General features: G+C 34.2%; 4 protein-coding genes across 9 annotated transcripts in view; 2 read left to right on the forward strand and 2 right to left on the reverse strand.

The window, feature by feature from the left end:
• Positions 1–10,656, reverse strand: part of LOC106135031 (uncharacterized) — a 36,334-nt gene extending 25,678 nt beyond the window's left edge. For 2 of the 3 annotated variants that reach the window (XM_060946576.1, XM_013335199.2), the window contains exons 1-2: positions 10,167–10,656; positions 6,786–6,880 (exon numbers count right to left, since the gene is read on the reverse strand). The gene's annotated coding sequence lies outside the window, so the exon portion shown is untranslated. Of the gene's footprint in view, positions 1–1,166; positions 1,296–6,785; positions 6,881–10,166 lie in introns of those variants that run through there. The other variant, XM_013335201.2, reaches the window with a different exon arrangement.
• LOC106135032 (uncharacterized) lies at positions 86–6,590 on the forward strand. The gene is made up of 7 exons (XM_013335204.2): positions 86–351; positions 761–866; positions 1,223–1,299; positions 2,217–2,402; positions 4,662–4,833; positions 4,959–5,038; positions 6,274–6,590. The coding sequence occupies exons 1-7, from the start codon at positions 174–176 to the stop codon at positions 6,465–6,467; spliced, it is 993 nt and encodes a 330-aa protein (XP_013190658.1). The 5' UTR covers positions 86–173; the 3' UTR covers positions 6,468–6,590.
• Positions 10,657–16,209: 5,553 nt separating the features above from the next.
• Positions 16,210–20,851, reverse strand: LOC106135176 (WW domain-binding protein 2). 2 transcript variants are annotated; one of them, XM_060946595.1, is made up of 7 exons: positions 20,630–20,851; positions 19,847–20,021; positions 19,434–19,593; positions 18,815–18,942; positions 18,277–18,394; positions 17,774–17,853; positions 16,210–16,809 (listed from the first exon to the last, which is right to left on the reverse strand). In XM_060946595.1, exons 1-7 carry the CDS (start codon positions 20,683–20,685, stop codon positions 16,762–16,764), a joined length of 765 nt encoding a protein of 254 aa, XP_060802578.1. In that variant the 5' UTR covers positions 20,686–20,851; the 3' UTR covers positions 16,210–16,761. The 2 variants fall into 2 exon arrangements, with proteins under 2 accessions (XP_060802578.1, XP_013190860.1); XM_013335406.2 differs by having other exon boundaries at positions 18,115–18,394; positions 20,630–20,850.
• An 877-nt stretch (positions 20,852–21,728) lies between these two features.
• Positions 21,729–27,468, forward strand: LOC106135048 (mismatch repair endonuclease PMS2). Of its 3 annotated transcripts, none has more exons than XM_013335222.2 (8): positions 21,729–21,932; positions 22,647–22,806; positions 23,551–23,694; positions 24,044–24,245; positions 24,320–25,909; positions 26,355–26,553; positions 27,010–27,159; positions 27,319–27,468. In XM_013335222.2, the coding sequence occupies exons 1-8, from the start codon at positions 21,846–21,848 to the stop codon at positions 27,388–27,390; spliced, it is 2,604 nt and encodes an 867-aa protein (XP_013190676.1). In that variant the 5' UTR covers positions 21,729–21,845; the 3' UTR covers positions 27,391–27,468. The 3 variants fall into 3 exon arrangements, with proteins under 3 accessions (XP_013190676.1, XP_060802680.1, XP_060802679.1); XM_060946697.1 differs by having other exon boundaries at positions 23,551–23,622; XM_060946696.1 differs by lacking the exon at positions 21,729–21,932 and adding an exon at positions 21,983–22,144.
• Position 27,469: the final 1 nt, after the last annotated feature.

Genomic DNA, 27,469 nt, shown 5'->3' on the forward strand with positions numbered 1-27,469 from the left:
TGTCACATTAAATACAAAGATCTAATTGATAGACAGGTACGTACATTGGTTTCTGAATATCACAAGATAAGATTTCACTGATAAAATTAATAAGCAACATAATCGGTAATGAATAAGGTATCAGTTTCACCGGTATATTCATTCGATTCATTTCACAACAACAAAGAATAAGAATGTTTAAATTGTATATTGCAATTATATTCTCTCTAGTGAGAAGCGTAGTGTCAGATTGTCCCATAGCTCAAGAATGTGTAACGGATCTAACTCCAGAGGACTGTGAAGCAGATCTCATGACATATGTTCCCAATTCGGTAGTAGAAGGTTGTTGTCCTGGCTGCCAGTTCAATCCAGGTACAGTTGGAAATTTAATTATTTCAAAGATATTGCACGGTTCAACTTTTGGATACTGCTAAAAATTTTAATTTGGTTTAATATTTTTTGGTATATTATAAGCAGTTTTATTTTGATAACCAATTAAACAAGAAGTGTAAACTGTAAATATGGAAGGTACAGGCATAGACCAACGTCGCACGTCTAGTCGAAAGGCAGTCATGGAAAAGATACACAGACTTTACTTGACTACGAGAGGGTGGTACCCTATAATTAAAATAAGAATTATATTGTTTAAATGAGTCAGAAAAAAAATTGTTATCTTATCACTTCTAGAGCGTCAGTCCATTGAATCTAAAATAGTATATATGTCTTATAATTTTTAATTACAAATCATAACAGATTCAAGAAATGATAAAAACATTTTAAGGTGTAATTCCCCCGCCTGCTGTTGACGGCTGTCAAGCCCCATCAAACTGCCTGCCGGACGGCCAGTACGCGCCAGTACAGTGCAAGGGAGATTACTTCACGGGAAGGTAAACTATAAACAAACCTTATCTAATCAATTGCAAGCGAACGTACGAAGCGTAGGGTGATACTTTTTAACAAGTTGTCTTATAAATCACAAACGCGATCAGAGGATGAGATACGAGGGAAGGAGTTGACCTGAATAATGAACTTGTTAATACAAGGTGAAAACTAAAAAATATTTAGAAACAAATGAAATTTCAGTATAACAAATATTAATAACATTATAAGTGCATATACAATCACTTTTTTTACCATTTTGTAATTGACTGCAAAATTTTTAAACACATATTTATATCGATACTTACATTATGAACAATACTCGTATCTACATTGAAATTTTTTAAAACACATGATGATGCAGGTGTTTCTGTTCCGATGCAAATGGAACAAGAATATTTGGACAAATGTGGAGAAATGAAGCGCAGGATATGACGTGTGGTAAGAACAGTTTCATTTATCACACTATTATCACCATTTTGGCAGATACACAGTGTCTGAACCAAGATCTGTGGATTATGCCTTACATATCTTGAAAGATGATATTTGAAGTGCAGTGTGCTCGTGTGTAATATACATTTATTTACCTGTGTGTAGTCTATTTATTTACCTGAGTCGACATCACGGCTGCGCTTTGTATTTTAGACTGATATTGCTGGCGATGCATTCTTTATGATACTGGATATGGTTTTGTACTATAAATCACAAATATTTTATTTCATGGTTGTCAGCTTTGGCCGGTGGTGGTAAATTTTCAAATACTTAAAGAACTATTGCAATCCTTGAAAAAAAGTTCTTGAGAAATTAGTGAAGTTATTTTTGAATTCCAAAATATTTTAAAAAGTAAACGGTTTCGTACAAAGATTTATATGATAAGATAATCATATGACGATAAAATAATTTACAAACAAAATGACAAGACAATAAAAAAATCAGAGACAAAAGGTTATTTAATTAAATGAGGTTTTAAAAGGCTTTTCTTAAAAAGAAATGCAAGCGTAAATAAGTATGCAATTTCATTGAGTACTTATAAATAAAAAACCTCATTCTGCAAAATTTCGTGAACATTGTCATAAAAAAGCATATTGCGTGGTTGTTCGTATACACTACTATCTGTTGCCCGTTTATCGTCGTATTTTTTTTTTTTTTTTAACTTATTATGGTGTTCAAATATTTAAGCTATCTATACTACAAAGTTTCAAGAAAATCTTTTCAGTAGTTTTTGCGTCAAAGAGTAACAAACACACACATAGTTACAAACTTTCCTATTTATAATATTAGTAGAATAAACTTCTTATTAATTAAATGCTTTGAGCAATAATGATAATCACGAGACAATGATAAGAAAATATGTTTAGCGTGCAGCCGCAGGAGGGCGGAACTAGAGGCAGCTGGGAACAGGGGTGTGACGCTCCACTGCACCCGGTCCGGGAACTACGAGCCGCTGCAGTGCGACTACGGCATGTGTTGGTGCGCCCAGCCCAGGACCGGCCAGCCTACCACCATACCTGTCCCGGAATCCGAGATCCAGCACTTAACTTGCTGTATGTATTTTTCTAGAAAATTACAACATTCCTTAAGGCATTTGTCCTTGTTTAAAGAAGTATTTCATAAAGAACCTCATGATAACTTGCCTAAGGTATGTATTTAACTGAAAGTTTGACACCATTTGTGCATGTCTAAACAATATTTCTAAATATAATAGGTACAAGAGGTGTTTATTAACATCATGAAAATGTCATGATACTAATACTTTTTCGAAATTACTAGAGTTAATAAGCATTCATCTATCAAGGTCGTTTCTTATTTGAATCTTAGACATTACACGATAACAAAGACTTTCAATGTGTTCCACAAATAAACTTGTTGGCATGTTACATTCGAAAGCGGCTGAACCACGTTTATTTCTTAACCCTTTCCATGCGGCTGGCGTAATATCACGTATAACTAAAAACCGTTGGCCACACGGTGGGCGTATTATTGCGTCCAAAACAATTCCTTGAGTTAAACGATTAGACCAATATGAAAGTTGGTTCCCCTGTACTGTAGTTATAAACTCAACAACCTTACGTGAAACGGTGGAAAAATACTTACTTATTATTATGTAGATACGAGTGCATGGTTTACGCCGATAGTGTTGTAAGCTTTTTATATAAAAAGTCCAATAAAAGGAGAATAATATAAATGGTAAGTTTATTACTTATAATTCTTAATAATGTGTTTTACCTCGACGATAATATTTTTAAAGATAAATCTTCAGAGGAGACTCAAATTGACGAGCATGAACCATATTCGCAACCAAATTTTATCGACGATGATGAGATGTCGCAAAGTATTTTATCTAGAAAACGAGGAAGAAACAATGAAATTTCTCCCGAAACTTTTGACGAGGTCAAAGAATCTCAAGTATTTAAGATACCGCAACGAATTTTACAAAATAAAGTGAAATGTTATGATGACTCTCCAAATCCGATAACACCATGTCCAATAAAAACACGATACAATGTACAAGATATGTCAACTAGCCAGTTACTTATTGTACCCTCATAAATTAAATTTTAAGCTATCAATCAAATTTTTATTAATCATAAATTATTATGATTAATAAAAATTTGATTTCAATTTACTACATATTTCAGTTTTTTATAAAAAAATATAAGTATATGCAAGTAATTTTATATAAATATTTGATATTCTTTTTGTATTTTTGGAGCAAATGTTCATTATTCTTAATCATAATTCAATTTTGCCCATTTCTGCTTATAAAGACGTTATTGTTTCAAGGTATGGCAACACCAAAATTGTCTATATAATTTTGAAAACGAAATAATACGCCATCCGCGTCTAGCGAAAGAAATTACAGAACGCAATAATACGCCTTCCGTACAGTAGAACCAGTTTTGTTAGGACGTAATATATCGCCCATCGTTTTATAGAAGGGCCTTAATACAAAACCGCCCGTACAGAGACGGCGAAATTGAAATAATGCTTCCGCATGGAAAGGGTTAATGCCGCATGGCGTTATAAACGAACCAAAAACGTTGGCGTCAAAAAATTTTAGTCGTAAAAGTAAAGTGCGGAATTTCATTAATCATCAATACCTACATATGTCAGGCAACAGGATTTACATCATGATCAATTCCCGTTCGAAGCAACAGCTTTTCCGGCGATTACAATCTAGACAAAGAATAAAATAGTACCTAGTGCACTTGTTCAAATAATGATCAATGCGTTCGTTCATTTAAGCACGTGTGGTAAGCTTCTGTAGAAATATAGCTTGTTCTGTATACACTTGAGTGTGCACGAATAAATGGTTGCCCCGGAAAATAATATTTGGAATAAGTAATCTGCTCTAAAATTGGTCGTCCCAAAATAGCCTCCTAGTTAAAATAATGTGAAGATGGACAATTCATATTTTACTTAAGGTTGTAAATAAACATAGTCGTACACGTCGCCAACAATGATGCCACGTAAAGAGAATATTTATTACGTTTTAGCTAACATTGATAAATTTACGAATGTTATGACTAGATAAGCAATAGCTTATAATAATTTGCGTATGTTGCCTATTGACCTAGTTTCTAGAATCTCGCGGGTTCATGTAGACACAATAGTTGCATCAGGTACGTCCGGCCAATGGGTCGACTATGACGTCAGAGGAGAGGGCAGCCACCTCTAGTAAAGGTCATACTCTATCGATTCCCGATTCTTACCTCACACTAACTCTGTGTTCTAAATTAATTGAAAATACTAAGTAATTAATAAGTGATTTATTTCATAAATCAGAGTTTTTATGTTTTTAGACAATCCAGCAATTCTGGGAGAACAGTACCTAAGAAGGTGTGAAAGCATTATTCATGCTTTGGCCACAATTAACAAGGAACACTCAGACCACGGCACAAACTTCCTTGGCCTTCCGACTACGTACTGTGATTACGATGGTAGCTACGGACCTTATCAAATCCGAAATGGAATGTGAGTTGATATTCTACGCTCGAAATATAAATTTTGCAAAAAAAAAATATAAAGTAATATGTCACTAAAAATTGTACAAAAACAAAAGTCCTATATACATATGTATTTCCTTAACCTTTTCGCAGTGCCTATTGCACAGGACGGGATGGTGAAATTCTGGGATCTTGGCAGGCCATGTCGACTGAGATGTCCGGAATGAGGTGCAGTAAGTATAAAAACATATTTTTCAATAAATTTAGCTCTTGATTGTAATATGTGACTCACCCATAATTTCAATAAAGTCATATATTAAAGTAGCGCCCAGTTTGGAAACTAGTTCAATAAAATGTTAATAAACGTTGAATCATATAATAACTTACTTTAAGAAAAGTGTAGCAGATCTGAATCCAATAAGTAATTAATTTACTATGGCGTACTACCTACCTACTTTGTGTACAAGAATATCCTAACTAAAACAATTTCTTCGCATTATTTCATCGTAATAATTAGTAGGCGGTCAAACACGTATGGACCGTTATATTCACGGAGCATTCGCATTGTGTCATGGCAACCGGTTGGCCATGACACTGTTCCCGATCCGCTGCTCCCATCCCACGGACCTGGTGGAATGCGGAGACCGCAGCACTTGACCGTTCGATAAAATTCGCATTTCACTTATTGCACAAGCGCCTATTTCACTCAAGTTAATATTTTTCTAAACGTCACTGCCGATATAACAAAGTTCATTTTTCTATGCATTATTGTAGACTAAACTGGTAGTTACAAAATTGGAAAAGTATACAATGGGAATTTAGTATAGTAAGGGATGAGTAGTTATGTTTTATGTCCTGCCCTAACTAACTTTCAATAGAGTATCAGGTTTATTTTCAATTCTTCTACATACATAACAATAACAACATATAACTAAAGCATTTGGCTTGGAAATTATGTAAACTATTTGGCTACATACCTATTCATTATTCAATGTCAAGATCCAAGATCATTGCTACGGTATTATCATTAGCATAATGTTAACTTTGTTTGGGGAAAATCACTTACAATCTTGCCTTTGAGACATCAAAAATACGTATTGGTTTACATGATTTACGATCTTGTATGCGGATGATAGCATGATGAAATTCGTGGGTGGGAGCAGTTTTTCCATTTTAAAAACTTAGTCTTAAAAGTATATGCCGCGATCACGATGTCATAGGAATCCATGTAAATATTTTGAAAGACGGGAATTCATGTAGGGTTTCCAACCAGCGAATTTTGGGATAGTCCTGAACTGAACGTATAATTTCGATCAATGCAATTCATAATGTCCATAGTGTTAATAAATACAAAAATACCATTTGACGTTTATTAAAGCCATTTAACGTTTATCTTGGGAATCGAAAAAACTTGTCAAAGTTTTCAAAAATAATGTTGCCTCATACCATAATCGAGTGTGCATTTCAGATTGCGCCCGCGACTCGGCGGTATACTTCCCCGAGGCGGGCAGGACGTTGACGGAAGTGTGCCAAGCGAACGGCAACTACCAGCCACACCAAAACGTTGGCGACGTCTACTACTGCGTGGACGCCGACGGCTACATCACTCCCGAAGGGTTCATGGACGCGTGGCCGGCGGACAGATGTGCCAGTTATGCTTAAAACTGCTTATACCTACTAATATTTTTTGTACTTTTTTGTCAATAAATATTATGTTCTGTTTACTATCAATGAGTTAACTACTTTCATGGATGGTATTTAGAATATAATTTTTTTCTAGTAAAATGTGTATGTAAAATACTAGTATATTAGGAACATGAAGCCTAAATAAACCCGTCTTTGAAGGCTTTGTGACAAACCCATTTCTTTCTTACACATGATATTTGACATGATATTTGACATGACCATTTATATTAGTTCTGCGACAAAAGGTACAGTGGACCTGCAATCCATAATGCTGGCAGTGTCGCCCTAACTCACCGGACCAAAAGGTGCTCGTTGGATGCGTGAAGCTCGGCGCGCATGTCACCCGACGCCGTCGGCGCGCCGTCCGCTCTCCGCGCGCGTCCACCCATCTGGAACAAGCGGATTGGGTTACCACCACAGTGACACTGCACTCCGACCGCACCCCGCTCGTCAGCTGCTTCCAGCAAGGTCGCTTTACTATTGTTACATCAAGTTACGCATGTAAACTAGCCGCCGGCACTGTCCAGACTTCACCAAAGAATTTAAGAATTAAAAACGAATAAAGGCGAAAGCGTTTTAGGAAAATATGTCAGCCTCATCAAAATTGGGAAAACATTGTCTATTATGTTTGTCTCTATTTAAATGGGACTACTGGGAGTAATCGATTTTCTGAACTTTATCTTCCGAAGTAATTTGCATGTGATTTACTCGTTTGCCATCATATATGATCGTTATATTAGATTCAATGGAAAGTTAATTACAATATATTATAGAAAAGCTAGAAATCTGGTGTCATACATCATTGTTTGAGTACTTTCGAGACACACTAGATGCACCAGTGGGTGGTAAAATACCACTGCGAATAATTTTCTGAAGCCGATAGATGATTTATTGCTGGCTTTTCGTATGGAAACGCCCGCATTCTTACAGATCGTGCGGCGTCTTGGATCACTTTATCTAGATCTTATCAAAGCTATTCAATGGTCGCATGAATATTTATAATTCATTTCTCTCTCTTTCAACACAGTGTCTTTCTTTTCCGGTTGTATTCTTTCTCCAAAGTCTGGTATTCGCTTTAGTCATTATCCAGTATTTCTGACCTTCTCCGCCAGAATATAAAAAATATTATTACTTCAATATCCACTCATCAGCAAGAGATGAATGGAATAGATTCTGTCTGTTGGAAACTTAGGGTTAATCAACCTACCATGTAAGGTGTCAGTTGTTTATTCGTAAAATTCCCGAATGATCTTCACAGAGAAGTCATAGTTCCTACCAATGAGTTCTCATTTATTTCAATTTCACCAAAAACAATCATCACAACTTCTCTTCTTTTGGCTCTACCATTGCCGTGCCAAGCAGCACAAGCAGCCTAGTTCAAGTTTTGGAACACCATCATTGTGACGACGTCAATAAGTGATACCTTGTATCCAATTTTGAAAATAAATCTATTCTATTCTGTTCATCCTAAACCTTGGTTTTCTTTTTTCTTCCGTGTTATCAAGGGGAAATTGCTAATACTGAGCTCTGATGGAAAGCTAAAAATTTTGAACCCTACCACCTACAATCCACATCCTAGACCAATATCGACTCATTTGAATAAAAATTACATAAGACTTTCACTTTTGTTGTTTCTCGCTTTTATTGCCCGAAAGTGCGTTGAAAGTGCAAAGTAGGTAATGATTTTTGAATCGTTAATTTCTCGTGTTCATAAACATAATGATGATGCTTACTATATCACCGTTATCAGTAGCTACCGATTTTAATAACAATTTGATTCATTCATTGCATAAATACGGGATAATGTAACATAAGAAAAAACATAGAGTCAAAGTTACAACATCCTAGTTGAAGTTGGTCTTAAAAGGTGGCAGCTTTCATTGGACAAGACTGCAATCACTAACGAGCAGAGTCATTGTAAATTGAGTCAAGGGCTGTTGATAGAGGGTCGGCAGGGATCACCCCACCACTTGGACACGTAACACCCCTCTAGATTGCACGCGATCCGATCAGACTTACACATGCATGTTTACTATGACATTATAACTTTTACATTCTCATTTATAGGTACTGGCGTGGAAAAATTGGCATGTAATGAATATGTTTTGCATGTACATTAACACAGTAAATAACTAAAATACTCTATATAGAAATAGATATTGATAAATGCGAAATTTGCCAAATGTTTTTGACAGATTAAATAGTTCATTGTTCATAATGGGGTCCAGATCTAGTGAACTTGCTTATCATGTTGACTTAACTGTTGTGTATAATCATTTTTCATGCCTTTTGGCCATGCGCAAACAGAGACTGTTGGTTTCCATTTGCTTCAATCCTGAGATCTCTCCACTATTATTTTACATGCATGAGCTGTTACTATAACTTTATACAGACACTGATGAATCAATATTAGAAGGCATTTAAATCTGTTAAAGTAGCAGTTAATGCGACAAATCGAAAGATCTCTGCTTACCAGTCAAACAAAACCAGATTTAATAATGTAAAATTTATTTTAATATTTTCATCAATAAAACATTCAATGTTCATAAGAGTCAAGACAAGAGTAACCTACACTTTGATGTCATTTTGCATGTGTTTCTTAGAGTGGTCACGGAGCAACTTGTCCAAGTTGGTCACTCATTGACCACAGATCATTGTTACATGATTCAAAATGTATGAGACAAAATTAAGGTATGTTACATGTATATTTAATACCTATATTATTTATAAACTAGTTGACACCCTTAACTCCGGAAATATCACTTTGATATTTCCTATAGTTTAGCTGAGGTGTTATGGTTTGATATCAGCTGTACCAGATTCTAAAATAAATTTTATTTTACCCTATAGGGTATAATTTATTTTACATTTATGTTGGCCAGGGATAAGAGCTATACAACAAAAAAAGTTTCATTCATATCCGATCAGTGTATCTGGAGATTAGCGTGTACAAACAAACATAAAAACAGACACTTTTTTTTCAAAATCATGCTTTGTTACTAGTTTTATAGAGCTATAAATAATTATTTTGAAAATATACTCAATGTACTGACAAATAATTTTTACTGTTTTATTATATGTATTGATAGTACAACACAACATGAAAGTTTTAAATCAGTTCATTGAGAGGGAACTTCACAATTTACACACAAATTTGTCCCACTGCTGGGCAAGTCAAGGTCCACAATGGCATAAATTAGATCAAAGTAGTGGTTCATTGGTATCATAAGTACATAAAGAAAAACACAAGGATAAAATGAAATTATTGTTAGATTCAGTATTGGAAAGTTATTATTTTGCTCTTCTAAAAAAAGCAATAGGTAATGTTTTTTTAACGTATACCTATTTTGATCAATGTTAATCATAGTTATATAGTTGGCATTGAAATTATGGTGCCAATTTGTTTGACAGATTGTTGAATATCCATATTAACACATAAAGAGGCACCTATACTTTTGAACACCTTTGTAACTATGCACTGTAGTTATATCCAAGGTATTGAAGTAGGAAGATGTGGGGATATCGAAATATTAAGTTGTGGGGATTGTTCTGTTATGATCCCAAATCCAATGAGGCTATTTTTAATGTTGTATTTTATTCTTATATGAAACTGAAGTCTGGTACATAACTCACTGATAAAAATTACATGTGAAGATTTATGAAACTCATACTGACCTTATAATAGCTTCACGTTTTCTTCAGCTTGGTGCAATCCGGTTTGCCACATCAATGCCAATTTGTAACACATAATAACCAATGTATCACAAGCGCACTTTTCACTTACGTCCCGATAGTTTTTACAAGTTCACCTCACACTCGTACAGTAGCGTATACAAACAACATTCGGATTATAATTCACTGTACCCACATAAAATAAACGTCAATACCCAGGCCGAAGCACTCAATCAGCATCAAAATATGAAACGACAAGACACAATATCTTCAACACGCATAATACCGAGAAATTATTATTTATGTTGTTCCCATGATGAACTTTTTAAAATTATTATGTAGGTACTTTACGGTATTTAGTACGAGGGATATAAATAAAAATTGTCTACTTCTAGCCTCTTGATGTAGGTATTTAACGTCCGTTCGTTCGTCCACCCGCGGTGTCCGCTACCCCCGCTGGTGTACGCTACGCACGCTACGGGCCGGACCTACAACGTCGAATGAAAATTCGGTGTTGCCGGATCACAATTATGAATTCTCCCCAGACCCTCCCCGGAATCACACCCAAAACGTCGGTATTTAAAAAAACTTTTGTATTAATTTATGAATTAAATAAATGTTATTTAGTGATTTTATTCAAATACAAATATTTTTTTGTTAAAATTGTCATATCTTTTGATTTCACAACATTTGACGTCGACCACGTCAAATAAATTACTTAAAATAAAACTATGTATACTCCGCTTCCTAAGCGTCAGTGCAGAAGAAACTGTTATTAACTGCACTGCAGCATTTTTTTCAATAACGTCAACTTCATAATTATTCAAACTCGGAACAGAAATGTGAACGAGAGAATACATTTTTATTATTAATTGATTTGTACGAGATTTAAATAATAATAATAATTTATAATGAACTTTATTTTTATTGAACGATTATTAGTATTTTAAATGTCATGACAAGTTATTTTGGGACTTAAGATGATATAAATTAAAAAGATATAATTTGCAACTGCTATTATGGAAGCGCCGAAAATTTATAATCATTGAAATTTAGAATTTTACTGCAAATGCATTTAGTTTTTACTTATTGTTACATACATACATTTCATCAAGTTTGTTTCCCTTTTGGGGTAGGCAGAAAATATGAATTTACACCTGTGATGATCTCCACAAACACACACACACAGACCACACACACAAACAGACCTCTGCCACCTCCTCTGAATTCATTACTCTTTTTATACATACTAGCCGATAACGGGCACTTCTCCCTTTTGACAAGGTCTTTTTGTCTTTTGTCCCACTTTAACAGTAATCTCCGCACTTTATCGTTTATTCCAATCCCACGGGAACATTATTTTTTCTGGGATGAAAAATTATTAATAGTAATATGTAAAATACGGCTTAAAAACGATCTTAAAAAATCAATTGAAATAATCGTAGATGAGTCGACATGAAATTAAGTTTTCATGTCATCATTTTAGTTATTAAAGTTCCGTACCTAAAAAGTAAAAACGGGACCCTAATACCAAGCCTCCGCAATTTTTCTGTCCGTCCATCCGTCTGTCTGTCACCAATATGTATTTCATAAACCGTGATAGCTAGAACGCTGATTTTTTTTTTTTTACAAATTATGAACTTCCGTTGCCGCTCTTACAACAAATACAAATAATTAATTATTGAGGTATAAACCTCATAATGTGCACAACATTTTTATGCGTTCTTTAAGTTTAAGTTACTTTATTATTAGTTTTAGGCTCATTGTAAGTGAATTTATCTATTCTTTATTTATACCAGTAAAAAAGATATAAGGTAGAACCATAAATATATCATTATAATTTATGGTTCTACCTTTACCTACCTTCTAAAAATTTTCACCGAGGGCTGAAAATACCCCAAAATTTGAAGGAATTCCCTCCATCTGGCATCATTGAATGAAATGAAGCAAGTACCTAAATAAAACTTAAAATCTTAGCTAGTGTTGCCGATCAATAATCGACTATATATGAAATAATCGATTATGAAATAAACTCGAGTCTTGATAGGCATAATAATATTGCTTTCTTTGAGAAAAAAGTATTATAATCAGGATTATAGAACAAAAAATATATTCCTCCATTGACCTTTTTTTAAAAATCGTGAAATGAAAAGGGAAGAAAATTGATTTACGGTAACTGGTCAATCGATACTACCAATTGGTTATTTTACCACAGGCCCTTACTCAACTATCGAGCGGTAGCATTACTATCGCTCAAACTACGATAAATGTTTTGTAATTCCTTGTAAAGCTGATCATTCCTTTCAAGCATTAAGAAATAGGTAGGATGTCGTAGAAGGCAACTCAGGGAATCATCAGGGAAGCACAATGATGCTTCCAATGCTGATGATGCTGCAAGAGATGGTTATTCATTGTTAAGTCAAACCCTATGGCACAGATTTACATAGGTACATTTAACACGTCTTTTATCACTTACAGAATATACAAACGCACAAATCACAAATTGATATTTTATTGTTAATATATTAATTTCCATTGATTCATTTGCACGGAAAGAGAAGCAGCTGGCACACACTATGTTTTCTCTTAGCAACTAGACCACCTTGAAATACTAGATAAATGCTTTTTTATGCGCTTATTCTCTTAGTCACCTTTTACAACAATTTTTTTTATTGTTTAATGTTATAAATGCGATAGTCTGTTGTTCGCTTGGCCTTTTACTAGGTAGGTATATTGAGTGTACCTATCCGTGGTTTATCCCAGGACAAAACTAGACGAATTAGTGCAAACGGAGACAACGTTTCTGGTATGATCAAATTTTATTTATCATAAAAAAGAGTATAAATTAAGTAATGATGAAGTGGGTAATTTCAGTAGTTTACAATATGTTACAGCATTTTCGTCGTCTTCGCCATCGCGACACATCGGAATTGGTGCGATATGCTCTACGTATGCGCTTCTTGTGAGTTTTCGCGCAGCAGGGTAGTTTTCTTCTTACCCTTGCACCTTTCTCCTGTATCGAAGCACATTCGCATGCAATACCTGAACGGCAAACCGTTTCCATTGCACTGGGGCATTTTTGTTTTCGCCTGATACATTTTTTGTAGCACTTATCTGGATTTGCACATGGAGCTGGCCTCGGTCTGTGTCTGTGAACACTGCATGTGGGAGCCGATACACACGGCTTCAAACTTCGTTCGGAATAAGTGGCTGAAAAATTTGATAGCATCCGTAGTTAAAAAAGTTACTTTGAAGATAATTTTTCTATAAAGATATTCTATGAGCATACTATCTATAAGAAAAGTGTTTTAATGTAATGCATAGGTAGGTAAGGTAAGTACATGCTTCTTTTTTTGAACTATCTATAAATCAAACGGAATGAAAACCAGAGTAAAATTTGTATGTTAACTATGTAAAAACACAGTTAAGCTGACAAATAGGTGCAATAAAATCTCAGAAGATATTTTACGTCTAGGTACTTAAACTCTACAGTTAAAGTGAACAATATAGTTTTGGGGATTCATTTAGGGGTCTATTTGTTTAACCAAAAGTGCAACATCTATTTGGCGTAATTTGTACAAACGGCAGAACAATGCATTAATACTAAGAAACTGTTTCATTACTTTAGTGACTGGCAGGCAGCGGCTCGACAACGCATAGGTACATACGAAGATGGAAGCTGGAATTTGGGTAGTGCAGGGAGCACTAAGAAGATTTAACTATTTCGATTAAGTTGGACGATTCTACGGGAATAAGACTGACTTTGTCCAAAAGGCCTTTTTAGGTAGAAAACAAAAAACAATGTTTGCAGTATCCCGATTTATTTTGAATATTTTTTCCATTCACATACTTATGTAATTCGTATACTTTTAATATTTTGATTGACAATAAAAATATTCTGTCTATGTTTCTACAACGCAAATGTAAGTAAGGTGCCAGGAATATTTATAAAATTACACATTTTCTGCATAGTCTTCCCTTGAGCCGGCCTCTGTGGCCCCTTCCAGCGCAGCAGTCACTTTTTGATCTGCGACTGCCCTTACTTCTCGTGTATTTCAAATAACTGTGACTTCCAGTTAAACGGTCGTTTTTCCTCATTTTAGCTTCTTTCTTTTTCCGCTTCAGATATTTCTCGACTTTCCGAACGTTTCTTGGTCTACTTTCTCCTTTATATTTGCCACAGCCCGAAGCACAACTCCCTCCACATTGCGCCTTCGATCTCGTTGACATGATGGAGACTGCGCTCTGACATGGTCGAATGCCTTTGGAGATAGTTTTTTTCAAGCATTGTTCGGGTCGAGAACATATAGGTGGAGTGGGGTGGCAACGTATAGGTTGACAGGACGCCGATGGCGTGCATGGTGGGTGCATAGAAGGTGCCATTGCAAATACTAATTCCTTTTAGTCTGAAAAAAAAAACAAAAAGTAAGAAGGCATTATTTTAGCAATTAAGAGTTGAAACAAATTAAAGCTATTGTTTCAAAAGAAGCCAGCTGTAATACAATTAACTGCCACTCACCATTTTATTAACGTTTTACAAACTCACACTTAGTTCATTAATATTGATAATGCCGATAAACTCTTTAATACTAAACTTAATGTTTGTGGAGTGTTTAGTGGGTGTATATTCCAAACAAAGTTCTACTCACTAAACTTGGTGGGAGTACTGCTGCAACACGAAGACATTGTACGCCAATATCTGCTATTCAAACTAAATTCAAAGAAAAATAAATTTTATTTTGTAGAAGTCTCATGTAATCTCCTATTTTATGTGCAACTTTGTACAAAAGTTCAACGCCTGATGTAAACTAAGGCAATCGAATAATGTAATTATGAGTAGTTAAATTATCAGCAACATAACAAATGCGATTGAACTTTTGTATTGGACCCTAATCCAGGAATAAGTGAGTGGCAGTTAGTTTCTACAGCAGGCTTCTTTGTACAAAGCTGTCACTATAGTTTGACTAGAAACAACGGTTACCTAAGTATTGAGAAACTTACCCATACTATGTAGGATATGAATGAATATGTGTGTTTTGTTTGCTATTGTTTTCTAGTTATGGCTCATTGCGGTGTATTGTTATTTATTTTTTCGTTACGGAATTTTACACACCCATGATTTTTAATATTTTGATCTTCTATTTTTCAATAATGACACTTATCATTTTTATCTTCTATCAGTGTCAATATTTTTTGCAGACAGTAACATAAAATTTTAGCTCTGTAAGGTTCAATGCTCAAAGATCAATAAATACCTACACTCTGATCAAATACATAACTACTTAATATAAAACTAATGCGTTTTAGTTTGTTTCCAACTCGATGGGTCTGATCTAGGTATCACCTAATAACGTGGAAATCATTGCTCGTTAAAGTTTCATCACACCAAAAATATGTTTATTAGGGTCCAGCGCCCACAGATTTAAAAACATTATATTTTTATGTCTGTGTTATAAAGTTAATTTTATAGTCTACTAGTTTTTTAGTTAGAATGAAATGTCTTACCCTATGTCTCTCAACAGTCCCTTAATTATTTATATATACGGAAAATTTTAAGATTTGTTCAGTAGATGCGTAAAGAGACAACAAACTTACTTCCGAATTTATAGTATATAGAAATAAAACCAACCTGGAAGAAAATATTCACTGGAGCACGCTTCAGACAGAAAATACTACCTTGAAATTTTCGGTCTTTAATTACATAAATTAAAGACAAAGCAAAAAAAAATCTCTTTCTCATTTACCTAATAAGAACGAGCTGTAAATAAAAAAATTCATTCGAGATCATTGTTTTCAAAGAATTCTAAGGAAGTGGTCTTTAAAGCACACGCACATTACCTATTGTTTTCCAGGTGTTTATATTTTCGTGCATTTATCTCTGAGTTCCTACACAAAAAAGGAGGAAAGTTCTAAGAATCGCACTAAATTCGTGCTCACTTTAGAGCTCCGCATATTATATTATTATAGGTAGATTCATCATCAGATAATGTTATTTCAATAACTAAATTATCAAGAGAAATTGTTTGTATCTCAATCAAAGAAACAATTCACGTAAGCGCTTTATTAATAACGATCATATAGACAATAACAAACATTCTAGGGACTAAAAATTCTGAAACTACAAATAAATACATAATACTTTTGGTATTAAAAGGCATAACAATTATAAAATTATATACATGGGTAATGTGAACTTGATTGCATCAAAACAAATGTTTTGTAATCAAAATGCAATTTGGAAAGAAGATAGGTATCTTATATACACACTAGAAAACAAAAATCCTTGCATAGCACGTATATGTTTTGTTATTTTAGTTAGTGCATTAAATTCGTATAGGTACCTATATAACTTTTTATCTTTACTGCACTATCATATAAAGCCATGTCAATCAGTTCTTTGTATGCACAATTATGTGTACAGTCACACTACATACATAAATCAAAATAATGACACTTAGGTACATAAGTGATTAAAATAAAAATCAAAAAAGGAATGTTGCTAATTTTAAACAAAAAAAAAACAAACTTAATATTACAGATTTGCAGCCCGGCTAATTTTAAACTTTGTCCGGCATCATGTGAAAATGTGGGCAATGCTTCAGTTTTCTTTCTTTGACGTAGATTCTTGATAAGTCGGCGGCTGGTCCTGAAAATTTTGGATGTTTTCTCAGTACTTCATAAAAAACATACAGTGGTTGGATTGATAACTCAGTTACGTAGATAGTTATTCAAAGTTATACACCCTTTACCAATCTGATATTACATTTCCAAACTTGTAACTTAAAATTTTTAAATCAACTATTTGAAATTTATTTAATATGTTTTAAAGTGCCATTTTTATTTTCCTGTGCGGAAAGTGTTATAACGTAATAACATTCCGTAGCTGAAAGCGATCAAGGGAAAGACTTATAAACTTGAGATTTTTCTATTTGGTTATTTAAATCTCAACAATTCCATTATAAGGTCATCCAGCTGAATGTTGTCTTCGAGTTTGACATTTATTGGATCTGATTTAAACACAAAAAATAAAGATATAACATGTATGTATATTGTAAAATAACATGGATGAAAAGAAAACGGTGATGAAAAGAAAAAAGAATACAACTAATATTTAATCAATAACTATCTTTACAAATCACAATCAAAAACTATATTACTCAACGAATTAAGAAAAATAAGTACCGTTTTACCAAGCCTATAAATTTAATTAAAATAATCGTGAAAATAAAACGTTTCGCAATCGGTTTAGAAATTTTCTGACCAAAACAGTCTAAACCACTTACACTGCTATTATTGAAATCGGCGAAAAGTTTTTAAAAGTGACTACTTTTAAATGTTAAACCATCTTTCTTTGCCTAGGCAAAGACCCTAAGGCTAGCCTAAGGGTCGATTATACCATAGCAAAATTCCAAGAAAAATATTTCATTCTATTTTATTATAGAATATAATAAAAAATTGTTTAAAATGTGAATAAACATCAAAATTAACTGAATGAATTTGATACCGAGATATGATAATAACATTGAGCTTAATTTATTTTGAGAAAAGCCCCAAACAAAAGGATATATGTAAGTGTTTAAAAGATATTTGAAACATAACTAAATACTTACATATGGCGGCGGAACGTAGGCTGTTTGAGGTCGATTTGGATCATAGTAAGCGCTTTGCGCCGCCTCCGCCGCTTTTGCGTCTGAAAATATGAATTATTCTACTGCAACAAACAACTCAATCTACATGATGTTAGTACTCAAAACTTATAATACTTTAAATAAATGCCCAAACTAAAAAAAGCAATATATTATCTACTGAACAAAAAAACTATAAAATTTAAATTACTCACTCAGGAGCCTGGGCATGGTATTTTACATATTTGAAAATAACAGAATAGATTAGTAAATAGTGTTCCAAAATCCAAATTATTTCAATTTAGTTTTTTTTTAATCATCCTCACCCCTAGAAGACATGCCAGCTGCGGCTCCCGGTGGTGCAGAGGCAAATCCGCCCGGATACCCCGGGGGCATGGCGCCGTGGCCCGGATATCCGGGGGCGCTGGCGTTGCCCGGGTAGCCGGGCGGCGGCCCCATGCCGTTAGAGGCGAAGGCCCCGGACTGACCCGTCGCGGCGCCAGAGAAGCCCGCGCCCGGGGGGTAAGCCGCTCCAGTGACGCCGGGGTACGGCGGAGGGTTGTCCGATACAAACACGGAGTTTGGTGGCGGCTGGTCCGGGAAGGCCTGTAAACATAAGCGCAAATAGAAAGAGGGCTCTTAATTAAAAATGCACTTGATTGTGACTACTCAAATAAGAAAGTAATTTGTTGTGAATCAATCAAAACATATTAAAAAGAAGAGTTGTAATAAATTGACCTGTACATTTGGTGAATATCTTGTAAAGGGTGGCAACAGATATCGCAAGATTTACATCGCTACTAAACAAATAGGGACATACTTTTTATGATGTTAACTCCATTTTTATCCATCTACCATTTGTTAGAAAGTATGTACGCTTATTAGTGATTACAAAACAAATCATACACAATGATCAAGCAATACCTAATGTAAATTCAAATAAATATATAACATGCATTTTACGTATTTATACATATATATTAAATAGATAAATAGATTTTAAATATTAGTGATGAAGGTACTGACAGTGTAAGGTGGCACCCATCCATAGTATCCTTGCGCGGGCGGCTGGTAGGCAGGCGGCGGCGCGGCGTACCACGGGCCCGACGGCGGTGTGTACGGCGGCGGAGAGCCCCCGGCGTTGTGACGGGACGCTGGTGAACAATCCAGGTCAAACTACTGTATCTTACAGTTATTGAACAATGAGCGTCTTACCAGTGATGAGGATGAATCCAGCACTAACGTTAGAACAATGATGAGTGAGCAACTACCCTTATTGTCCAACCTCAGAATACCAAACAAGGATGGCCAACTTAATATTATTTGTTACAGGGGGTTCCTTATAATGTGGCGCATTCACAGAATTATCAATAGCAGTGATATTAAATCAGGGTCCAACAAGCATGTCTATTGTTACGGTTTTAGCGGTAGGGGAATTCCCCAGTTTGCAGTTTGTATGACTGTTTGTTAAGAGTGTTTATCCAACTCAAGTAAGACATTTATGTATATGGAAATCTACAATGATTGTATTAGTGATGGATCAACATTTGAGCACCTAAAAGAGTACATGTTTCTTGTAAAAACAAAACAAAAAGGTTTTTAAAAGTACAAATCTAAAGAAATACATAAATGTAAATAATCTTACCTAGATGAGCAGCCTTCAACATAGCTGTACCAAATTCTATGGCTCCTCCAGACTTGAATGTGAGTTTGAACTTCACTTCTCCAATAAAATTGCCATTGGGTTGTGCCCTTACTTTGCCTTTAATGAAATTTGCTGAAAACATTGGTTGCTCCACAGTGACCTAAAATATGAGAATGAGAACATAGTTAGAAAAATCAAGAAATCTGACACAATATCCTGCTCTCACTTATATCTTGTCTCAAAACTGAATTAAGTGAATTAATTAATCACTTTTCTTTCTAGTTCAAATGTCCAGAGAATCTCAAGTTAAAACTATAAAGAATAAAGTGTCAATACCAACAAGGATTTCATTTAAAAACTGTAAACAATGCCAACCAGAAACATATTTTTTTCAACAGAATAGCAATACTTACATCTTCCAGAGCAATAAATGGAAAGCTGAATGATCTCATTGGGTCAGAATTTGACTTGGAATTGTAGATCAAACGGTGAGTTGTAAGGTACATGCGTCCATTTTTAGTGCCTTTGAATTCTGCTGTGTCATTTCCATAGAATTCAACGTTCACATTATCAGAGAACAGTATGATACTGAAATAAGCAAATTTAAACTTTATACTGTTACTAGCGACCCACCCGCCCCACAGCTTCACACAGGTAGCATTTGCATATTATACTTCCTTTTGAATAACAAAAAACAAACATAAAATGTGTCCTGTCAATTACTTTTCCTTGGAACAGACACATATAGGTATATCAAGTCTTTCTCCCTTATAGGGTTAGAACCGTAGAACAGAGCTAACAGTCTCTTTTTATACAAACATACATATAATCACATCTTGATCCCTTAGAGAGACAGACGATAGACAGAACCTACAGTCACAAAGACTGAATGCTATAAACTACCCAATTGTCAACTTATAAGCATCGCTACTTCTTACATGTATTCTTTAATACTTATGACGGTGACTGTAATCGGCGATAAGCAATGACGCAATTTCCAATGTTAGTTCAAAAAGGTTCAAAATAACATTGATGCTTTTTAATGCTCTGGTCTCTTGAAACACCAATATTCAAAAGAGCATGTTAAATTTCTATTTGCATGTAAGTTTTTATCTCTGCAGTAAGTCAATATCAGAACATAAAGAAATATAAATAATGTTCGATCTTTTCTGATAGAAATTAAACGAATGACTCACCATTCTCCGGCATGTATCAACACTCCATGATCAGCATGCGCCGTATTTAGTGACATTATTTGTAATATTATAATAATAACGTTACGAAGCAAATTTTAACAAAGCTCACAAGAAAACAAACACATGAAACTGTGACACGAAAGTAATCGTGATCGCTTAAATTTCGCATTCGCTGTCGTGAGTCGTGTCGAGTCGAGTCACAGATATTATTAAATAATTCGAGTCGAACGAGTTGTTTTTGAAAGAAAGAAGTTCGTGTGTGTTACCAACCCTAAATCAATAATCACCCTTATTTTTTGTTTCCCCAAGAATCCAATATGAAACAAAATTTCTGTTTAATATACCTTAGTAACAAATGTCATAGAATAGGTACTTAGTGATGTGATGTGTGGATTAGAGAGGAATGAAATAAGCAGAAAAGTTCTTTAAAATTAAACGTGATTACATATAAGTATTATATTAAGTGTAAATTACATTAAGTGAGGCAACAACTTTTTGCCGTGTCCTTTAGTGACCGACTAGTCTGTCATAGGAAATTGGCATGGTGCAAATATTATGTCAAAATATATTGCAATCAATAATTTTAACGCGGAAAATGTGCTATACAGAGAAAGTATGTCGTATTCTGTAGTGTCTTGTTCATCAATAACAACAAATGAAGGCGTTAAGGCACGGAATTGTCATTACATACATAAGTTGTTACTACTTTATTTTCGTCTTTTTAGCCAGTTTTAGTTCGATAAATACATTTACTTTTATAAATTTCTCAATATGACATAAGGCCAATGGTTAATGGCCATAAATAATCTGTCAGTGAATAAATTTCCACCCCAAAGAGCCATTTATCGATATTTATCAAATATCTCACGAAAAATCTGCTCACTAGCTAGAAAAGAACACGCTTTAAATCATTTTACTCTGTCTAAAGTTACTGAGTTCGAGAAACTACAAGTCCGTAAAAAACGACTTTTTAGACTGTAAGTCCCTAGATTTGGGGTATGTAGGCAAACTTGCAAGCTGCAAGATTAAGTCGAAAGACAACTGTCTCTGTCAACCCTCGAAACATTTCTGCTTAAATTGATTTGACAATGACGTAAACTTGACGTTATAAATAAATCATAATGCGAAAAAATCATCAAAAATCAACAGTAAACAAACAAAACATTTTATTTAATTGGTTTTCACTTTTCACTACATATGTACTACTTCAATTATTATGGATGGTAATAATCAAAACAACTGGGATGTTCATTCAATAAAACGTATAAATACAGACACTGTTCACAAAATATGCTCGGGACAGGTACAGTTACATCTTTTTCCTGGCTATAGTTCCGATTGCATCGTCACCACTTTGGAAAGGAGCCCGGGATTAAGGCCTTGACCATGGATCTTGGATTGGATGTGTCAGGTTTTTGCACGCAACTTTGCAGGGGAACCTAACCCGAATTAGATAATATGCTTCACATCCAGTTGTCTGAAAGTACAGTTTTCCTCACGATGTTTACCTTCACCGTAAGTGCATCAGTTAGAATTTAAACAAATGCACATAACTTTGAAAATGGTCATTGGTACATAGACATGGTGGGTTTCGAATTGGTGCATTTATGCGCAATCTAGGTTTTAAGTAGGCACTTTTCCGATTCAACCACTGAGGCTTTTGGACAGGTACAGTTACATACCTAATATATAAATGGAATTGCTTAATGGACACATTCATTCATGGCTTTATGATGGAATTGAGATTTAAATAGTGATAGGTTGTTTAAGGTTTTTACCTTAAGATTATTCCCTTGATTGAATTTAACAATCTTCACACACTATGACTTGCACTACATGAATGTGCCCCTATTCTCTTTCTAGCCTTAAGTGACAACTATAGAAAAGAAATAGAGTGATCCTTTACTAAATTGCTGGGAACCACAAACACAGTTAAACTGATAAATTACAGTACTTATTTTAATTATCTGTGCAATGTCCACTCTTCCTATGTAAATAGCTTTTGTTTCTATTGTAGGTTGTTCTAAGCCTTGCAGTAGCAGTGAAGGAGCTGGTAGAGAACTCCTTAGATGCTAAGGCCACAAATATAGACATCAGACTCAAAAATTATGGTACTGAGCTCATTGAAGTTTCTGATAATGGATCTGGAGTCACTGAGGATAATTTTGCTGCTTTAAGTAAGTGAGTAGTTTAAGATTTAGCTAACTTAATGTGAATAATTTAAACCTTATGATTTGAGCATAGTTTAAAATATTATCTGCCTCTGTTACACAGCGGTAGCTTGTTCACTTGTCTGTGACACCGAAGATCCCGGGTTCAAATCCTGGTCAGGGCATGATGTGGAACTAACTTTCTCTGATTGGCCTAGTTTTTGGATGTTCATCTTTATAAGTATTTATTATAAAATATACTACAGTTGGGTTAGTATCTCGTAAAACAAGTCTCAAAGTTCCTTCAAAGCTAACTTAATCTCTGTAATTGGTCCCGTATATATATATATATATATATATTTCTAATGAATATTTTGAATATAGTAGTTGTTAAAATGGAAATGTGATCTCCTTTCTTCATTTTAAGGATTCCATACCTAAATGGTAATAATGGGACCCTCTTACTTAGCCTCCACTGTCTGTCACAAAGCTGTATCTCATAAACAGTGATAGCTGGAGAGCTGAAATTTTCATTGTTGTTGTCATGTATTTCTGTTGCGCTATAATAACAAATACTGAAAACACATTAAGGGGGATCCCCATACAAAAACCATAATTTTTAACCAATTTTTGGGTTGATTTTAGTAAACAGGTAAAAACATGAAAAATTTCATGATGATGGTACGCGAGTTTGTATCGTAGTGCGTGAAGCCAACTCGCAGTTGACCGGTTTTTTGTGATAATTATCTAGGTCGTATTTGCCTTTTTCAGCACTTAAGTATCACACCTCTAAGCTAAGTGATTACTCAGATCTACTAGGAGTTGCAAGTTTTGGCTTCCGAGGTGAGGCTTTGAGTTCTTTATGTGAACTCTCGAATCTTACAATTACGACTAGGCATCAGAGTTCCAGCTATGGTAAGAAATAAATAAATAAGTACATTTTATTTAAAAATATTAATTTACTTATTAATTTATTTAAACTTTATTGCCTATAAAAATCTATAACAGGCACAGGCAGGAGCACCTTAACTAATAACTTAAATCTGTGATAAATATCTTTCAATTTAAAAATATTTATTAAAGATTTAATGTAAACCCAATATGTCAAAGAGGAGTCACTCCATATAAATATCAACAAGAGTATGAGACACATACAATCAATAAAGCAAAGAAAGACTAAGGTCTTTCTTTGCTTTATTGTTTGTATGCTTAGCCTGCTTTTAATGGTGTATTTATAATGTAAAAAAACTTCATATAATTGCAGCAACAAAAATTGAGTATGATAATAAGGGAAATATTGTCAAAAAAACACCATGTTCTCGACAAATTGGAACGACAGTTTCATTAACGAATTTATTCTCATCACTTCCTGTTAGAAAAAAGGAATTTCATAAAAATGCTAAAAGAGAATTCAATAAAATGACACAGTTGCTCTATGCATATTGTTTAATTTCACTAGGAGTCAAGTAAGTATAATTCTTAATAAAGAATTGTATAAATAAAAGTTACATATGTATGAAACAATTGGTATTGGTTTCAGGATAACTTGCAGTAATCAAACCAACTCTAATCCAAAGTCATTGGTGGTAGCGACTCAAGGATCCACTTCATACAAAGACAATATAGCCTGTGTATTTGGAATTAAACAGCTGCAAAGTATTCTAGAACTGAAACCAGAACAAGTAACAAATATCAAGGATAATATATTTAGAGGGTTATCTGGAGAGGTTGAGAAGTCTGAGGAAAGTGTACACATTGAAGACGTTGAAATAGATTTATCAGAAGATTCAAATGAGGCTGATGAAATTAAAAATTCTCAAGAAAGTGTAAGCAGTTCTCAGAAATCCCTAGGGTATAAGAATGTAGTCAACCCAGTGGAATTCACTGGTTTTATATCATCTTGTGCTCATGGTAGTGGCAGGTCTTCTACTGATAGACAATTTTACTATGTTAATTCTAGACCCTGTGAACCAACTAAAGTGGTTAAATTAATAAATGAAGTATACAGACAGTACAATCCTAATCAGTACCCATTTGTATTTTTAAATATAAAAATGGACAGAACCACTGTTGATGTCAATGTTACTCCAGATAAAAGAAAAGTGTTTTTGATCAAAGAAAAATTGGTACTAGATACATTAAAAAACTCTATACTTAAGTTGTATGAAAGTATTCCTAGAACTCTTAAAGTTAACCAGTCCAGTACTCTCTATACAGAAGGAGATAGACCAAGTGATGTCAAATCGGAGGTGGATCAGCCTAGAATATTTCAATCATTTTTGCAAACATTTAGCAATAAGTCAAGAAGTGTATCTGACATCCCAAAAAATGAATCCATTGAAAAGAAAGTAGAATTGAAGCGAAAGTCAACATCAATGTTACAATATGTTTCATCTAAGACAATCAAAAGGGATGATTATCATAGCAGTAAAACTATAAATGAAGAAGTTAAAGCTGGGTCAACAGATGAATATGAACCAAAACCATTATGCAATGTTGCAGTCTGGAATAATAATGATGAATCCAAAATACAATTGAATAAAAATGACTTATTGAAATCTGAAAACATAATTTATGACAAAAGCAATATAATATATTTGGAAAATGCTGATACTCTACCTGATACCCAGATAAGAAAAGTGAGTGATGTTATTATTGAAAAGGAACATTCTATTAGTTGTAGAACAACAAATCTACCAACCAAGCCTAATATTACGAAAGTCCTAATATTAGAGAAGTCTCCAAATAAACTAGAAAAGAAGGTTATAACAGACAAAGAATATCTTGGTAAACATAGCAGGAAATCTGTTAACCTGAAGATATCATTAGAAGAAGTTCAGAATATGACAAAGATATATAATCAAAGGGATCAAACATCTGTTCCTGAATCAGTTAAATTTCGAACTGAAATAAATCCTGTTCATAACAAAAAATGTGAAGAGGAATTGAGTAGAGAAATATCTAAAGACTCTTTTAGGCAGATGAAAGTTATAGGTCAATTTAATTTAGGATTTATCATAACACGCTTAGGCGAGGATTTGTTCATAATAGATCAGCATGCAACTGATGAGATTTATAATTTCGAGACTTTACAAAGAACTACAGAGTTGACCAATCAGAAATTGGTAATGTAAGTATGTTTTACATGTTTCTTATCATTATTAATATCCTCCACTCTTTCACTCTTTTAGTATTATACGAAGGCCTGTAATTCATTCTCTATGATTCTCATGAATACATACTTTCATTTCAAATGCTGCCGAGAAATTTGATCTATGCAATTTGAAAAATCATACATACATATAGTCACGTCTATATCCCTTGCGGGGTAGACAGAGCCAACAGTCTTAAAAACGACTAAAAGACCCAGTTCAGCTCTATGGCTTTGTGATGGAATTGAGATTCAAATAATGACAGGTTGATAGCCTATCGTCTATAAGAGAAATCCCAAATTTATAAGCCTATAGGCTCTTAGCCCCCTTTTACGACATCCATGGGAAGTGCGAAACTACACGACACTTTGAAATATAACTTATGATATGGCATTATTTTACTTGACTTTTTTTTTCTTTTAGTCCACAGCAATTGGAATTATCTGGAGTAAATGAACAAATTCTCATGGACAATTTGGATGTTTTTAAGAAAAATGGTTTTACATTTGAAGTGAATGAGAATGCATTACCCACGAAAAGAGTAAAGCTTCTAACTATACCTATGTCAAAAAACTGGATTTTTGGTAAAGAAGATATTGAGGAACTGTTATTTATGTTAAGAGTAAGTTTTATTTTGTTACTGTTAACAAACACGCTTGCTGAATTGTTGTCGATGAGTTTTCATTTTGTTGTAATGTAAAAAAATTTTTTCTTATATATATATACTTTGATTTTAATATATCGCTTTTCCTCTTGGTGTTTATCCAGATAACATCCTCGCACTTTGTGTGTGCACTTTGACCATGATCCTGACTTGTGTAAGTCAGGTTCTTACACAACGCGACTTTTATGTGTGACCTCTGCAACCTTTGCAACGAACCTATATAAGCTCATGGCATTTTTTATTATTTCCATTGTCGCCGCCGTATAAGACATTCTGGAAATGGAGTGCTCCAATTCTATAGTGCCGGGAATCACACGGAACATCTCCGAATTTAATGTATCAACGAAGTATATAAAATCATAATGTAGGTACCGTGTTGGTAATTTTAATCTCATGTGTCTGACTTCTCAACAGGAAAACCCATCAGAATATAGCAGACCAAGCAGAGTGAGAGCTATGTTCGCTTCGAGGGCGTGTCGGAAGTCCGTTATGATCGGCACGGCGCTCAGCAAGTCCGACATGAAGATTCTTGTCGACCATATGGCCGAAATAGATAAACCATGGGTATGTTATATATTGACATTCTTTAATTTGAAAGCTTTAAAGAGACCTCCTAAACTTTACCTTTTTTTTAACCTAAACTTTAAACTACTCAAGTAGTTTAAAGTTTAGGTTAAAAAAAAGGTAGAATTCAAATTCTCAAACGTGTGCACTTTGTTTCAGAATTGTCCACATGGCAGACCAACAATTAGGCACCTAGTAAATCTTGCTTTGGTACATTTAAAAGATACGTAATTTTATAAATATTATTTTTCGATAATTTTGTGCTGTATTGTTGCTAAATCATGGATATTATACAATAAATCAAACAGCA

Source organism: Amyelois transitella, chromosome 11, assembly GCF_032362555.1.
Source record: "Amyelois transitella isolate CPQ chromosome 11, ilAmyTran1.1, whole genome shotgun sequence".
NCBI classification, from domain to species: Eukaryota; Metazoa; Arthropoda; class Insecta; order Lepidoptera; family Pyralidae; genus Amyelois; species Amyelois transitella.